Genomic DNA, 15,598 nt, shown 5'->3' with positions numbered 1-15,598 from the left:
GAGACCCTGTGTAGCCTGGTGTTCTTGCGCCTTTAAGCCTTGTCTGGGCGTCAGGAGGGCCCCTGGAGATGGGCGCTTTTCTCCCCAGCTTTAGAGCTCTTCTTTCCAAGCTAGAGACATCCCAGCTATGCTGACCACAGGCATTTTCTAGCTTGTTCCCCCTGAGTTATTCAGGGTCCAGTAAGGAGACAGTTTGAACTGGGTAGTGTAATGGATGTGGTCATTAATTGGTAATGGGGACCAGCTACTCAGGAAGAAGGGAGAACACAAAAACTACAGAGCAGAAGCTGCCAACTCAGCCTTAGAAGAGACTTCCTCCCACAGGTGTGGTTCCCACCCAAGTACAGTGGAGATGTTTGCCAAGGTGCCACGGAAACGGGCAAGGAGAGTCACAGGACTGTGGAGCCACTGGGTGCCCTGCCTACCGCTGGCCACAAAGCGCCTGGCTGGCAGCTGCGCATAACAACAGGAAAGCCCAAAGCCTCAGAAACAGGGAAAGAAGCCCCCTCTTTTTGTGGTCTTCCCCAGCACCCTTTACTGTCGAGGCCAGCTTGTAAAAGAGAAATGCTGACAGGCCTGCCCCAGTATCACAGAGCACAGCGAAGAAGGGTGGGTTTGGAGCCCCTGGGCCAGAGGTAGACAAGTAGCTCACTGCAGTGCCAGGCTCGGGTCGGGGTTTCCCATATCCCATTCCCCTGCGTTGTTCAGATAAACTGTTGTAGAAAGGCTGTGGGCCAGTGGGCCATTGATACGCCACCTTATTTTGTGCCCACAGTGTGAATGCACAGGTACATCCCTTCTCATGGGACACACACGCTCTTCCCCGGTCAGCGGAAGGAGCAGTTACTTCTCAGATCCAGCGCTGCCCGCACGGCTCTCTGTACGGTCTGGAGCAGGCCTCAGGGGGTGTGGTGTTCTCAGGCTGTGTGAGAATCTGGGGTTTGGAAGTGTGCAAGGCTGAGAATGAAACACCTGTCCCAACTGTCAGTGACCTTTCAGGACTCTAGGATGCATGACCCGGCTTCTTGCCGGCTTTCGAGTATTTTCATTGCACAGTGTGACATTATAGGAGGGAAGCTGGGCTTGCTCTCATTATTAGATGAGAAAAATCTTAAGTATGGAACCATCAGAGCTGTGAATGTATAATTGGATGGCATCTAGACGGGTGTAGGAGTCACAGCTTGGCAGATGAACCATAGATGGGTGCAGGAGGCAAACAGGCTCCAGCACAAAATTGAGCTTTTTCAAGAATTTTCCCACAGAGCTTTAGATGGGGAATAAAGAAGTACTTTGTTAGCTAAGCTTTTGTAGCCCATTTCCATGCAGACACAATCTTTAATGGTACTTTTGTTGATGTAAATTTTTAACAATACGCTTTATGTCTAAGCTTGGGGTCACGTTCACACTGTGACCAACTGGAAAATGGAAACACTGAACAAAAGCCTTTGACATGTAACCTGTATTTTATGCAGCATGTTCTAATGCTGTGTCCTCCAGCCTGGTGCTTGGAACACAGCACTGGTCTGGTGGCTGCTTGCCCCAGGTGGGAAACGGGCTGAGTATCTGCCGTACCACCGGGGCTCCCAGAGGTTACGGGCCCTGGTCAGGGTTCAGGAGCCTCTCCTCGTCTGGTCATCTGCCACTCTGGGGCCATACAGCTAGTTTTGCTGTGCGGCTGGGGTGAAGTTCTGTATTTTCAGGAACAGAAAGTTTTAAGTATAGAAGATGTGAGAGGGTAGAGATGGACATGTCATAGATACAAGGGAACTGGGATCAGCTGATTGTAACACTTAATGAACCACCATCCTGGTCACAATGCCCCAGTAAAAATAAAGAGAAATGAGCCTGTGAAAACGTATTTTGCTAAGTAATGTTGAAAATACTCGAAGTTCGGTATCTTGAAAATACATTGTAGAAAAGACAGTGACTTTTCATGTTCGTGCATTGGCAGGAGAGAGAATTGGAAGCCATTTTGAGTATCTGGATACTCAGCCCCATCGAGTCCAGGGGCCTCCATCTCGTCTCTGCCTTCTCAGTCTAGGTAGACGAAGCAGCCTTTTCTTTCCAGATGTTTGTTGAGAAGATACTTTGCATGTTTGATGAACATATCGCCTGAGATGAGTTGTCCTCAAAGGTTGGGGAGAGCCCTCCCCATATAGCTGCAAGATGTTTCCTCGTGACTCCAGCACTGCCCCATGGGCATGGACAGGGCACCCCCCGCTTTGGACTTGGACACTGTCACGTGTCAGGCACCAGGCAGAGCAGTTTTCAGACATTACTTTGCTATAGCTCCATAAAACCCTTTTAGGGAAAGAACTGTATCTCCTCCTCAAATGAGGAGAACCCGTGCTCAGCACAGCCACCACCTGGAAAGCCAGGGCTCCCTGTCTGTGTTCTTAGGACTGAGGGATGAAACGTGTTCCTTGTGATGACACCAAGGGGTGCAGGTGCCTGAGGGAGATTCCTGGTCCCTCTTCCCCATTGAGTCGAAAACAGACACTCTTGGTCAGGGAACTGTCTCCATTCTGGAGGTGATCAGGAGCACACCAACGCCTTCTTCTCTTCATCTTACCATGAGATGCTTCCTCATCTGAGCCCAGGTCCATGCTGTCAGTACTAATCTTCCTGTTGGGGTGTCTTCAGGTTTGGGAGCTGACTGGTCAGCACCCTTCTAACATCCTTCCCCAGCTTGGGAGCCGGGTGTTATGTCACTGCAGGTCCAGAGGACCAAGGGCAGCTGAGAGAGCTGGAGACACATGCGTGCCGCTGCAGCTCACGCTTGGCTTCCTGCACGGGAGGGACTGCGTGCACAGCCCACGCCAGGCCTCACGCGCACCTGTTTCTTTTGTCCATAACGACACCCAGTCTTCTAATAAGTTGCATCAGATTGGGCTGCATTACTGTGGTCAGACGGAAAGTTTTTTTCCTGTTATTAAGTGATTTGTTTATTTGTTAACAGGCACTTGAATGACTGCTATGTAAACAATTTGGGGCCAAAGAACCTCCTGGCTGTTTTTAATACTGTTGAGTTGAAGAACCAAGAACTGCCTCGCATTCTGAGGAGACCTCATTCTGTTTAAAGTCTGTACACGTGTGGTCATCTGTTAATTACTGAATAAAGTTGAAAATATGGTTCCTGCTCTCCCAAACCATATAGTCTAAGAAATTATATTTCTTTTGTGTTCAGTACTTTGAAAAATAACTCATTGATGAACTGAACTAATAACATGTTTTAGTGTCATGCTCTCGGGAGACCATTTTATCATCCAGATGCCTGGATTTGCACGTGGAGATCTGCTTTAAGTGCATAAATCCTGCCATGTAGGTACTGTACTGGACTTGTATTTTTGGGGAGTGTTCTTTTCTGGAAAAACTAGGCTGTGTCTGTAGGAGACTGATCAGGTAAGGATTTAGGTAGGTGGAAGATGGAGAGACACTTCACAGGCTAGGAATTCTTTTCAAGCAGGACTTACCAGCAATAGAAGCAGCTGCACTGCAATCTTGAGACTTCTGAGGTTATTGAGCAGCGTTGAGGTTGGCACCCCAGAGATTTTATAGAGGGGATTGATGTAAAAGGTGAAAGATGGGTTTTCATGAACCCTAAAGGCTTCTGTGCCACACTTCCTTTGTAATTACTTTCTTATTGAGCTGTAACCTACACAATAAAGTGCACTTGTCTCCATGGGAAGCTTGATGGACGTGCACATGTATGTACCACTACCCCAAGGACAACAGACAGCAGGCACGCTTGTGCTATCCCTAACACTTAATGACCCCCCAGAAGTAGCCACTGTTTTGATCTTCAGTACCATCAGGTGGTTTTGCCAGATTCCACATCACCAAAACCACAGAGCGTGTACTCCATGAGGTTTATAAGTGCAGTACGTGGAGCAGTGGCTTCTTTCCTTTGTCATTGCTGCATTCCATTCCATTGTAGGACCAAGCCATATATTATTTATTCATCCTGTCTGATATTTCTGCTGTTTTCAGTTTTGCTAACTGTAAATGAAGGTGCTGTGAACATCCTTGAACATCCTTTGGTATACATAAGCAGTCTTGTCTGCTGAGTGTATGCCCAGGACTGGAACTGCTGGGTCACAGGGTATATGGACATATAGCTTCATCAGATGCTTTCGGTCAGTTTCTGTACAGTTTTACACTCCCACCTGCAGTGTATGAGACTTCTAGTGGCTCCACATTCTTTGCCACAGCTCAGTATTACCAGTCTTTTTATTTTTAGGCACCCTGTGTGTTATCTCATTGTGCTTTTAATGTGTCCCTGATGTCATACTGTACAACTTCTCTTACTGTTTACTGGCCATTTCGGTATCTTTTTTTGTAAAGTGCCTGTTTAAGTCTTTTTGCCCATTTTTCTTTAAGTGGATTGTCTGTCATTATGATCTCATATGTCATATGACCTTTATGTGTGTTTTGCCTGTGTGACCTTTGTTGGATCGTGGGATTGCAGACACCTTCGAGTTGATGACTTGGCATTTTCCCACCTTAGCAGTGTGTTTGACCCACAGAAGTCTGTGACTCCAGGTCGTCCAGTTTGTCAGGCACTCTTTTGTTGGTTAGTGCTTTTGTATCCAGTTTGAGAATTACTTGCCTCTAAAGATTATGCTACCCAAAGCTTTCTTGTTCTGCCTGTCTGTGATTTGTGTTGAAATAATATTTGTGTGTAGTGTGAGGTTTAGGGGTCAGTGTTTCTTTTTTTCCAGCTGAAATTCACTTCCCTCAGCACCATTTGTTGGAAAGGCCATCCTTTCTGCCCTGAATCACATAGAGCCTGTGCTGTAAATCAGTTGACTGAGATGAGGGGGGTTGTTTCTGGACTCTCTTGTGTAGCGCTGGTCTGGTGGTGCCCCAGTACTGTACTAAATTCAGTGTAAGGCTTCATATCTGAAAGTCTTCATATCTCTAATTTTGTTTGTCTTTAATGTTGTCTTGGTTTGAGGTCTTTGGTATTCATATAATTTTTGAATCGCTTTTCAATTTCCACTGGGATTTTAATTGGAACTGCTTTGAAACTACAGATCACATGGGGAGAACTGACATCTTATATGGAGGGATGTATCATGTTCATAGACTAGAAGACATTGAGTATATCCCTTCCTACATTAAGGTCTTCTTTAGCTCCCCTCAGCAGAGTTTTATAATTTTCAGTATAGCAACCTACTAGATCTGTCAGTTTATTCCTAGGTATTTGATTTTCAATGCCCTTGTAAATGGCAATTTTTAGATTTAACTTTCTAGTTGTTGATTATTAGTTTATGGAAATGAAATTGTTTTTGTGTATTGACTTTATGTTCTGTGACCTTACTAAATTCATTTATTCTAATAGTTTATATGTACAGTCTTCTGTTTTCAACTGCTAAGATTCTGGGGGGGGTTTATTTTTATATTTTAACATTTTATTTTGAAGCAAAAATAGTGCAAAGTATTTTTTTCCCTGGATTATGGCAGAGTGAGTTACCAAGACTCAGTGCTGTGCCTGGTGCCCTCATACTCCATGTGTACTTCCTACAAACAAGCGGCTTCTTCATCAGTATAATTCAGAACATTACCGCAGGCCTCTTCCTACCATCTGCTCCTCCTGGGCCCCATGCAGGTTCCCCTGTTGGTCCCCATAGTGTCCTTCATGCAGAGGACCTGGCCATGGTCACATCTCTCTGGTCCCCAGCCTGTGTGTTCCACAACCTTAATGCTTGAGACGGTCATAGAGATTGACTGCCAGCTCCTCCTGACTGCACAGGCCATGCATGTTCGGCCGGGTGCTGTGGGCAGAATGTTTGCAACCCCCAGAATTCCATGTACACGTGGCCCCCCAGAGGCAGTGCCAGTGCGCCTCCTCAGCCCCACGTGGGAAAGCCTGTTTCCCACGCTCCCTGGCACAGTGAGCTTTCAGACTGCTTCTGCCTGCCTAATAGACAAAAAATGGAATCCCAGTTTAATTTTGACTTGCAGATCTCTGATTACGAGTGCAGTGAGCTGCTTTCTATGTGTTTAAGCATCATTTAGGTTTCTGTTTTTGTAAACACCTATCCTTTGCCTCTTCCTCTATTCAGTTTATAATCTCTTACTGATTTTTACAGTTGGGTATGTTTTAAAGAAACCAGCATTTTGTGGAATGAGCCATTAATGTTTTCTCCATTTGTGTTGAAGACGTCTTGACGTTACTGTGTTTCTGTGCAGACGTCTTGTATTTTTGTTGCCCAGTCTCTCAAGCCTCCCGCTGCAGCTTTGCACTGGAGTGTCCAGTGTAAGCAGTCATGTCATCGCAGTACACCGGTAGATGTTTTGTGCTTAGATACTGTACTCATCTTGAAATGATTATGTGAAGTAAGGGTACAGCCTTATTTTTTCTCAGTAGATATCCAGTAGTATTTATTGAATAATCTGTTTTCCTCCTACTTGATTTGAAATGTCACTTTTATTAGACACTCGACATTGTATGTATCAGACACATATCTTCACCCCGTTCTGCCCCTCTGGCTTGTGTGTGTCAGCACCAGTCTTGCCACTGTGGTTTTTTCAACTATTAGAGTATCAGACAGGCCCAGGCCTCCCTGTATTTCCTTTTCAGAATGTTCGTGGCCACTCTTGCATTTAAAAAATACATCAAGCGTACAGTCAGCCTATCAGGCTCCTCCAAGTATCCCTCTGACACTTCTCTTAGGACGCTGTGGGATCCGTGGACTAATGGAAAGGAGGATGGCCCTCTGGGGGTGCTCCCCACCTCCAAACTCCTCCTCTCAGTTCCCCTTTCTTTCTTGTAATACAGATTTTAGATTTCTCCAGTGAAGCTTTGGTTTTATCAGTGCATTCCAAGATATTTCAGGTTTTCGTTGCTGTTACGCTTGTGATGGTTTCTTCCTTTCTGTCCCGAAAGTGGCGATGGGTCATACCTGTGAAGGCCGCTGTCTGTCTAGTGACCATCCTCTGCCCCAGCTGATGTCCACCTCCTTGCAGTCATTTTCCACCTGCCGCTCTTGGATCTTCAGAGCAAACTCTCGCCTGTGCAGGTGGTGAGCTTGCCTTCTTTCCCTGTATGCCCCTTCCTTTCCGTCAGGCAGCCCGGCTGGCCGGGCACACCCTTGGCCGTGCCCCGTGTTGTCTTGGATGAAGAGCCACTTCCTACTTCCTTAGGAATTTATACCAGGAGTGGACATCGAATTTTATCAGATGCCTTATCAAAGATTATGGGAATAATTCTAAGATTTTTTTCTACAAGTCTACTGATGTGAGGTAGTAATAAACATCCTAATAGCATATTGAATCATCCTCTTTTGGGTCATTTTACTCAGCCGTGGTATATGACTCTCTTGTCTGCTAGGTTGTGTTTGCTGATATTGTACTTCAGATTATTTTCATTGCAATTTTCTATAGGGTATGTGTGTGGATTTACTTGGAGTGTGGGAGGTCTTTTCCATAAAGCAGATTCAGAAGCCCCCCCACCCACCTCCCCCACACGTGCTTTGAAAATACCTGTTCCCACGTGGTTGTGAAGCCGCCTGATTCTGATGGTGTCTGCAGGTGTTGAGTGTGGAGTTCAGGTGACACAGAGATCACAAAGTTCCTTTTGTTACCTGAACACAGGCTGATGAATTTGGGAAAACTTTTTTAGTTCAGCAAACTTTACTCTAGTTCATGAGGTCAAACACAGATACATAGACGTACATATATTTGTATCCATCCTGTGTGCCCACACGTGTGTCTGTAAATAAAAATGCATCATAATTAAATGTATTTTTGTCCCAGTTTTCGGAACCCTGTTCTGGGCATTGGATGTTGCATGACAGCAGCACACCAGAAAGGTGCTTGTTTGTGTCTGCACGCCTGCCACAGGCTGGCGTCCCCTCGTACATTTGGGCAGGCTGTCAGGAACAGGCCCCAGCTGCACTGACAGTGAGTGGGGGCCTGGCCAGTGGGGGACCATTCACCCTGCCCTGGGACCAGCACCTGGGGCAGCCAGGCAGTTGAAAGAAAAGAGGGGCCAGGTATAGCAGAGCAGTGCAGATGACCTGGGTGTGACTGTTGGTGGTGCGGCCGCAATGTCTGGCCTGGAGATTTCCAGGTTCCCTCAAGTCCCACAACCATGGGAGAAGCTCACCCCAGTGTCTGAGTGTGTGGACAGTGCCACCATGCAGACTGCAGCTTTCACACCGCCTGGTGCAGGGAGGCGGACTGACCGAAACAGACTCTTCGAGGGTAGGGGGCGTAGCAGGTGTCAGAGCATACGTGGCATCTCCCAGGCAGAGAGGGAGGCATAGCTGGGGAGGGACGGGGAAGCCAGGCCGCTGGGGACCTGGGCGCCCATCGATGCTGTGGCAGCCCCGCAGCCGGGCCTGACCCCCCTGGGGTGAAGGTGGACAGAGGACATGGGGCCCTGGGAGATCCCTCCAGGTGGTCGCAGAGCCCAGGGTTGTCCAGGGCTAGGGGTTGGTGTCCCGGACCTGCTACTGTTGGGCGCAGGTAGGTGGCATGAGCAGGGCCATCACGCTGCTCAGAGGCACGGCCTCTCCTTCACGACTGAACTGTTGTTCGGGACTTTCTCCCTGGCAACACAGGGTTCTGCTTTCTTTCTTTCTTTCTTTTTTTTTTTTTTTTTTAATTTTCTATTAAGGTACTATTGATATACACTCTTATGAAGATTTCACATGAAAAAACAATGTGGTTATTACATTTACCCATATTATCAAGTCCCCACCCACACCCCAATGCAGTCACTGTCCATCAGTGCAGCAAGTTGCCAGAGATCGACTATGTCCCTTCTCTGTGCTACACTGTTCCCCCCGTGATGCCCCCCACACCATGTGTACTAAACATGATACCCCTCAGTCCCCTTCTTCCTCCCTCCCCACCCGCCCTCCCCCACCCCTCCCCTTTGGTAACCACTAGTCCCTTCTTGGAGTCTGTGAGTCTGTTGCCATTTTGTTCCTTCAGTTTTGCTTCATTGTCATACTCCACAAATGAGGGAAATCATTTGGTGTTTGTCTTTCTCCCCCTGCCTTATTTCACTGAGCATAATACCCTCTAGCTCCATCCATGTTGTTGCAAATGGTAGGATTTGTTTCTTTCTTATGGCTGAATAATACTCCATTGTGTATATGTACCACCTCTTCTTTATCCATTCATCTACTGATGGACACGGTTCTGCTTTCTTTTTAAAGGCTGCATGGTTCTCAGTACCATTGTTTATTTTACCAGCTTCCCCTTGCGTGTCTGTGTGAGCCCTTCTGGAGAAGAAAGTTCTAGGAGTGGAACTGCTGGGGCAAGTCTGAAAACTGTGCACTTATTTCAAAAGCTCTCCCACAGCCCCAGTGCCACTGCATCTCTGTCCTCCCCATCCTTCTGCCTTCTTGGAGGTGGCATTGCTGTTTCTGTTTATTGTGTTACTACAGGGCTTGAGTGCCTTTTTATATGCCGCAGCCATTTGTGTTTCTTCACCCAGTTCATAAGAGCATAGGAGAGAAGGCATAGCTTTCTCCGTGTGACTCTAGGTTGTCACTTTGTCCCTGTCTTTATGTCCAGACAGACGTTGTGATTTAGCCAAACCCACGTCTGTCCTCCACGCCGTGCCTGGTGGACTTCACTTGCCTGGGTGTAAATCCCACTCGTGCTGCGCCTCCTGCACTGGGACTTTTTCTGTGATCAGTGTGCACCAGGGGCCTCACTCTGAGGCCAGTCGCCACCTCATTTTCAAGCCGCTCCTGTGCTCTTGTCACCAGTGTGACTGCTTCTGAACAGTAAGTCACTCTACATGGATTATGAGACTCACCTTTCAGTAAATTTGAGCAAATATTTCCCGAGGTTGAAAATGGGTTCCACAGCCCGAAGTTACAGAGAAATAGGACCAAGAGCACACTGAGAACGTAAGACTGGAGCCAGTGGTGTCAGCTTCTGAGCATGAAGAGCCTCAGCCTCATTTCTTTTCTCTGGCCTTTTGTAAACCTCACTAGGAGGCAAAGGGAAGCAGAAAATTAAATGAAGTTTACATGCAGGAAGCAGCATCCTGTCTGGTTCATAGATCTTTGCTGAAGGTCATTAATCCTCATGCTTTTTCTCTGCCACCTCATCACAGCCCAAGCGCAACGGCCAGGTTTTGCTGACTCAGGTGTGGAAGCATTTAAATCTCATAGAATATGACTACTTCGGGCTGGAGTTTCAAACAATCCAGTCCTACTGGGTAAGTGCTTTTGACTTGTTCTTGGAAATTGTCTCTGGGTAGATTGTGGGGCACTGACAACACACATGTGTCACAGAGCACCTTTGAGGACCCACCGTAAGGATAGAAGCAGGGTATTTTATAACCACACATGATTGATTATTCTCAAAGCTGTACTATTGGGATATTTTATTCATAGCTGTAGGGAATATATTTGCCTTTTATCTAAGCCCAAATGCACATCCTCCCTAAACTGGTTCTATCTACCAACACATGTGCCAAGGAAATTCCTGTTTCAGGTTATAAAAGCGATCTCTAGTGTATCCTGTGTGGTAATCATTGGGCAAACCATTTTCTAAACTGGTCATGCCTCATTTTACTTAGTAGGTGAGCCTTAGAAAATGTAGAGCTCTGATATTTATAGGCAGAACTATTTTAAAGAAACCAAAATCCACCCATTAGTTCAAAAATAAGTCAGCACTCTCGAGCGCTGGGCACGCTCTGGATGCCAGAGCCTCCTCACCAGCTGGGCTACTGATACGGTAGCCACCCAGGTGTGCTTGGCATAAGGACCCCCCCACCCCAGGTAATCCTGATATAGGGACCCCCCTGCCCCAGGTACTCCCAATATAGGGACACCCCCCAGGTAACCCTGATATAGGGCACGCCCCCACCCTACCCTCGGTGCTCCCCATGCCCATCCTGCACACAGCTCTGCAGAGCTGCGTGTAGCTCCTGGAGCATTAGCCCTGCACGCCAGGTCCCTGAGTTTATCAGGGTCCTGGGCAAAAGCAAGAGGGCCGATGGTCCTGCCTTGAAACATCTCTTCATTATTAGCACTTTTGTATTTCATAACATGCTTATTAAATAGATACGTTATTTAATGAATTTGATCTCTTTTCTTAAATCTCTTTAGATTTGGCTTGAACCTATGAAACCCATCATTAGGCAAGTACGAAGTAAGTCCATTTTTAACTCCAAATTCAGTTCATTTGAGATGCTTTTATACTTAACTCTTCAAGGCATGCCCAGCTGTTCACCACCACCACTCTGGGGAGGGAAGTGATAACCAACAGCATGTGGACTTGGAAGCTGTCTTGCTGTCTGGTGCTAAACCATGGAGGGTGGGGATGAGTCAGAGAGGTCCACCCGTTTGGTCTCCGTTAACTCGCCTCACATTTGGAAGTAACCGGATAGGCTATTGGTACCACTTTAATTTTTGGCCAATATGCAGAAATAAGTCTGCATTTTCCCTCCAAGTTATAGAAAGACATTGAGGTTATTACTTTAATTAGCACTTTTAATAAAAGTTAATACTTTTATTAATATTGTTCTGTAATTATAAAACATGATTATTTTTGTTAGTCTAAATTCTGTTAAAATTTTTAAAAATTAAGGCCAATTGTAATGCTTCTTAGTTCTTTGTGTGTTTTGAGAACTCTAATAGTCTGAATCCACCTGTAATGTTTTTGGTCCTCAACTGAGCAGAAAAGGGCACATGGAAGGACTTAGTGGCCTGCTGGCAGGCAAAGGCCATTCGTCACAAGCTAGCAGAACAGGCCTCCTCAGGGCAAACAACAAGCCTGTGTCCTTGCAAAGTGCCAGCACCCCGGGGGGAGCACTCAGGGGGACTCACATCTTGCGCTTTTCCTCAGTGATGAGGTTGTTCTGATCGGCATGTGAATGATGACCATGTTTCTTTCACTGAAGTAAATGAGGATTTCAAAAACAATGTTTTTATTGTTACTACTGCTAGTGTAAACGCCTAAACTTTTTTTTTATCACTTTCTTAATCCTAAATATAAGCAATATATTTAAAATTTTAATGTGCAATTTCCTGCTTGTCTTTAGGGATCTCTTGAGTAATCTTTGCTTAATGCAAAAGTTTTTAAGTTTTTCTTTGATACGTGTGACTGGCACTTGGGGTGCGTAATTTCATACATAGGAAATCTCTTAATATCTTCTGTGAAGAGATTTACTCTAACAATCCATTTGAAAGGACTACCTCAATTACATCATAATATGTGCATATACAGAGATTAAGGTTCTTTGTGAGGTTAAAATTTTTCTTGTTGTAGGGCCCAAGAACGCAGTGCTTCGTCTAGCAGTGAAGTTCTTCCCTCCTGACCCAGGCCAGTTGCAGGAGGAATATACCAGGTAAGAGCCCGCACCAGACGTGGCTACTGTCAGCAGGGTCAGCCTGTGCTTCTCCCAGCACCTGGCTCATTAGGTGCTCAGGGTATATTTACTCGTGGAAATGATGACCCTGGTGTACATGTGTGTTCAATACGTAGTAGTTAAAAGAAGCATTTTGGCAGTTATTTCTTGTATAAACACAAATGCAAATAGGATTTGGAAGAAAGATTTATGGTACAAATTTGAGAATAAAAATGGGATGTTGGGGTTCTATTGAACTAATATTCTCCAAATAAGCATAGGCTTACACGTGAGCATAAAGTTTTTAGGAAGTTTGCCCATAGATTTACTTCTTCACCAACAAAACGCGTCCACCTGGGAGAGGCACCCAGTGCGAGTGCGTGGGGTCCCGCCCGGCAGGACATCCCACGCTGCTTGAGTTCAGGATCGAGTCTTTCCAGAAATGATGGCAAGAAAGTGTTTGCAGTCGCTCTGTCTGGGTGACAGGATCGTGGAGGGCTTCCCTTGTGTTTCATGTGCCACTCCAAGAATGAAACAGCAAAACCCAAAAGCCAACTCTAAGCCCTAGGTCAAAGGTGACATGAAGAGAACCGTGATGTAGTAACAGTGACTGGGCAGCTTCCTGACTGAGTGGATCCCATGCTGAGCAGACACGGTTCGCGAATCTGTAGGTTTGTGCAGATCATTTTAATACAACCAGTCAGGGACTGTCAGGTACAGGGAAACAGAGCAATGCCATTTTCAGTGTAGCCCCTTGTTCTTACGGGTGCAGAAATGGAACTCCATGGACCTCAGAAAGTGTTTTTATGAGTGATCACAGAGCTTAACAGGGTTACATACCTGACATCTGCCAAGAAAGTCCCTTTTTTTTTTTTTTGAGAGGGCATCTCTCATATTTATTGATCAAATGGTTGTTAACAGTTAACAACAATAAAATTCTGTATAGGGGACTCAATGCACAATCATTAATCCACCCCAAGCCTAATTCTCAACAGTCTCCAATCTTCTGAAGCATAACGAACAAGTTCTTACATGGTGAACAGTGCAAGGGCAGTCATCACAGAAACTTTCGGTTTTGATCACGCATTATGAACTATAAACAATCAGGTCAGATATGAATATTCGTTTGATTTTTATACTTGATTTATATGTGAATCCCACATTTCTCCCTTATTATTATTATTATTATTTTTTTTAATAAAATGCTGAAGTGGTAGGTAAGTGCAAGATAAAGGTAGAAAACATAGTTTAATGCTGTAAGAGAGCAAATGTAGATGATCAGGTGTGTGCCTGTAGACTAAGTATTAATCCAAGCTAGACAAGGGCAACAAAACACGGATGCAGAAGATTTCTCTCAAAACAGGGGGGGTGAGGTTCTAAGCCTCACCTCTGTTGATCCCCAAGTTCTCACCTGATGGCCCCCCTGCGACTGTGCTTGTCTTAGGTTGTTCCTCCCTTGAGGAATCTTACCTGTCTGGCTAACCAGTCATCTTCCGGGGCCATACAGGGAAACGTAAATTTGGTAAGTGAGAGAGAAGCCATATTGTTTGAAAAGGTTAGCAGGTTAGCTTTTTGCTTCTTTGCAGATTTATGCCCTGTGGGATTTATGCCCAGCATTTATCTTGAGGTATCTTTACCACTTGGAAGAATTATGATACTCGGTAAATTCGATATGAGGCACGAATTCTATTTAAGGGTTGTAATTAGGAAGGAAGAAGAAAAGCTATAGAAATAGCAGACGGAAGAAAACATGGGAAGATTGGTTATTTCTTTGACATATCTCAAGAAAGTCCCTTTTGAGGGATGACTTCTAAACACACCTGGAAAATGATGAGCAGCAGTAAGTGCCACCTAATTCAGGGTCCCAGGTCCCAGCTGTCTCTGTGCAGATGTCCTTTTATTTAGAAAAATGGACACCTCTGTGGTAAAAGAAGAAAACTTTAAAGTAAAGCTTTGTAAAGTGAAAAGGAAACATTCCCCTCCATCTCCCCAGAAGTATTAACACTTGAGCAAGTGTCTTCCAGATGAATTCACAGCAATACACAAATAGATCTGATTAAAGAAATTATAATTTTACCAAGCATCAAACTGTACATACAGAACTGCAAGTGATTTTTTTTTGGCCCACATGTCCATGGCATATCATGGACGTCTTTCTGTCAGCACATGTGACTGCCTTAATCTACTCAGCCATTATCATGTTAGTACATGTTTAGGTTATTTCCAATTGTTTTCTCTTATAATCCTGCAAATAAATGTCCTTGTCTACATATCTTTGGGAACTCTGGAAATATTTCTGTAGGAAAGGTTCATAGAAATGAAATTGCTGAGTACACATGTTTAAATTGTAAGGGAATACAGTAAATTTTAACAGCTCACACTGGAGTATGAATTCCAACAAGGGCAGAGAGAGGCTGTCATGTTCACCATCCTATTTCCAGCTCCTGGAGCAGCACCGAGAACATAATACATGCTCAGTAATTATTCATGGATGAAGTAAATGAACATACAAATATTTCTACATTACCTTCTAGTTAATTTTCACCAGTGGTATTCAAAAATGCCTGTTTCTCAGATTCTAGCCAAGACCAAATACTATCACTGTTTAAAAATTTCACAGCCACATTCTAAGCTGTATCTTAATTAGGTATTTCTGCTCTTCCATACAAAAACATCAGTGCAGTTTTGTGTGTGCAGCTCACAGGCGCGTGGATTCGTGAGCCTCTCTTGCAGATGCGGCCCAGCCCTGGCAGCTCTGTGGGCTGGGGTGTGCATTTGCCATTTGTGCCAGGCGCTGCCTGTGACAGCTTGTAACCTGGCCTTTGCTGGCTGATGACGGTCCCTGCTGCTTCCTGGGGTCAAGGCATGGGGAGTGTGTTTTAGGGCATGGAGCTGACCCCTGATGTTCTTGACTCCCTTCTAGATACCTGTTTGTCCTGCAACTGAAGAGAGACCTTCTGGAGGAGCACCTGCGCTGTGCAGACGCCACAGCGGCCCTCCTCGCGTCCCACCTCCTGCAGGGTGGGTACCCCTGCAGCTGCAACCGCACTCACACCTGCAGGACCGGTGCCAGGTTGGGGGCATGACCGAGGGGCAGGGCTGACAGCCCGCAGCTGTCCTTGGGAAGCTGAACTGGAACTCTCGAGGGAGACGGTCTTCACCTGGGAAGACAGAGGCTCAAGGCCAAAGCTGTGGCCACGTGCATTTCTTTGGACTGTCTCACATCTGCCATCACGTGTTTTACCCACAGACCTCCTCAGTCAAGGAGCCAGA

The 15,598-nt window shown here is 45.7% G+C and overlaps 1 protein-coding gene across 1 annotated transcript in view; it reads left to right on the top strand.

Annotated features, from left to right (window-relative positions):
* Positions 1-15,598, top strand: part of FARP2 (FERM, ARH/RhoGEF and pleckstrin domain protein 2) — an 82,468-nt gene that overhangs the window by 26,850 nt on the left and 40,020 nt on the right. The window contains 4 exon segments of the mRNA XM_057504361.1: positions 10,085-10,189; positions 11,085-11,127; positions 12,247-12,325; positions 15,249-15,346. Of these exon segments, the coding sequence (XP_057360344.1) occupies positions 10,085-10,189; positions 11,085-11,127; positions 12,247-12,325; positions 15,249-15,346 (325 nt within the window).

This window comes from Manis pentadactyla, chromosome 6 (assembly GCF_030020395.1).
Source record: "Manis pentadactyla isolate mManPen7 chromosome 6, mManPen7.hap1, whole genome shotgun sequence".
Taxonomy (NCBI): domain Eukaryota; kingdom Metazoa; phylum Chordata; class Mammalia; order Pholidota; family Manidae; genus Manis; species Manis pentadactyla.
Note: the sequence above shows the minus strand (reverse complement) of the source record. Positions and strands in the feature narration are given on the sequence as shown.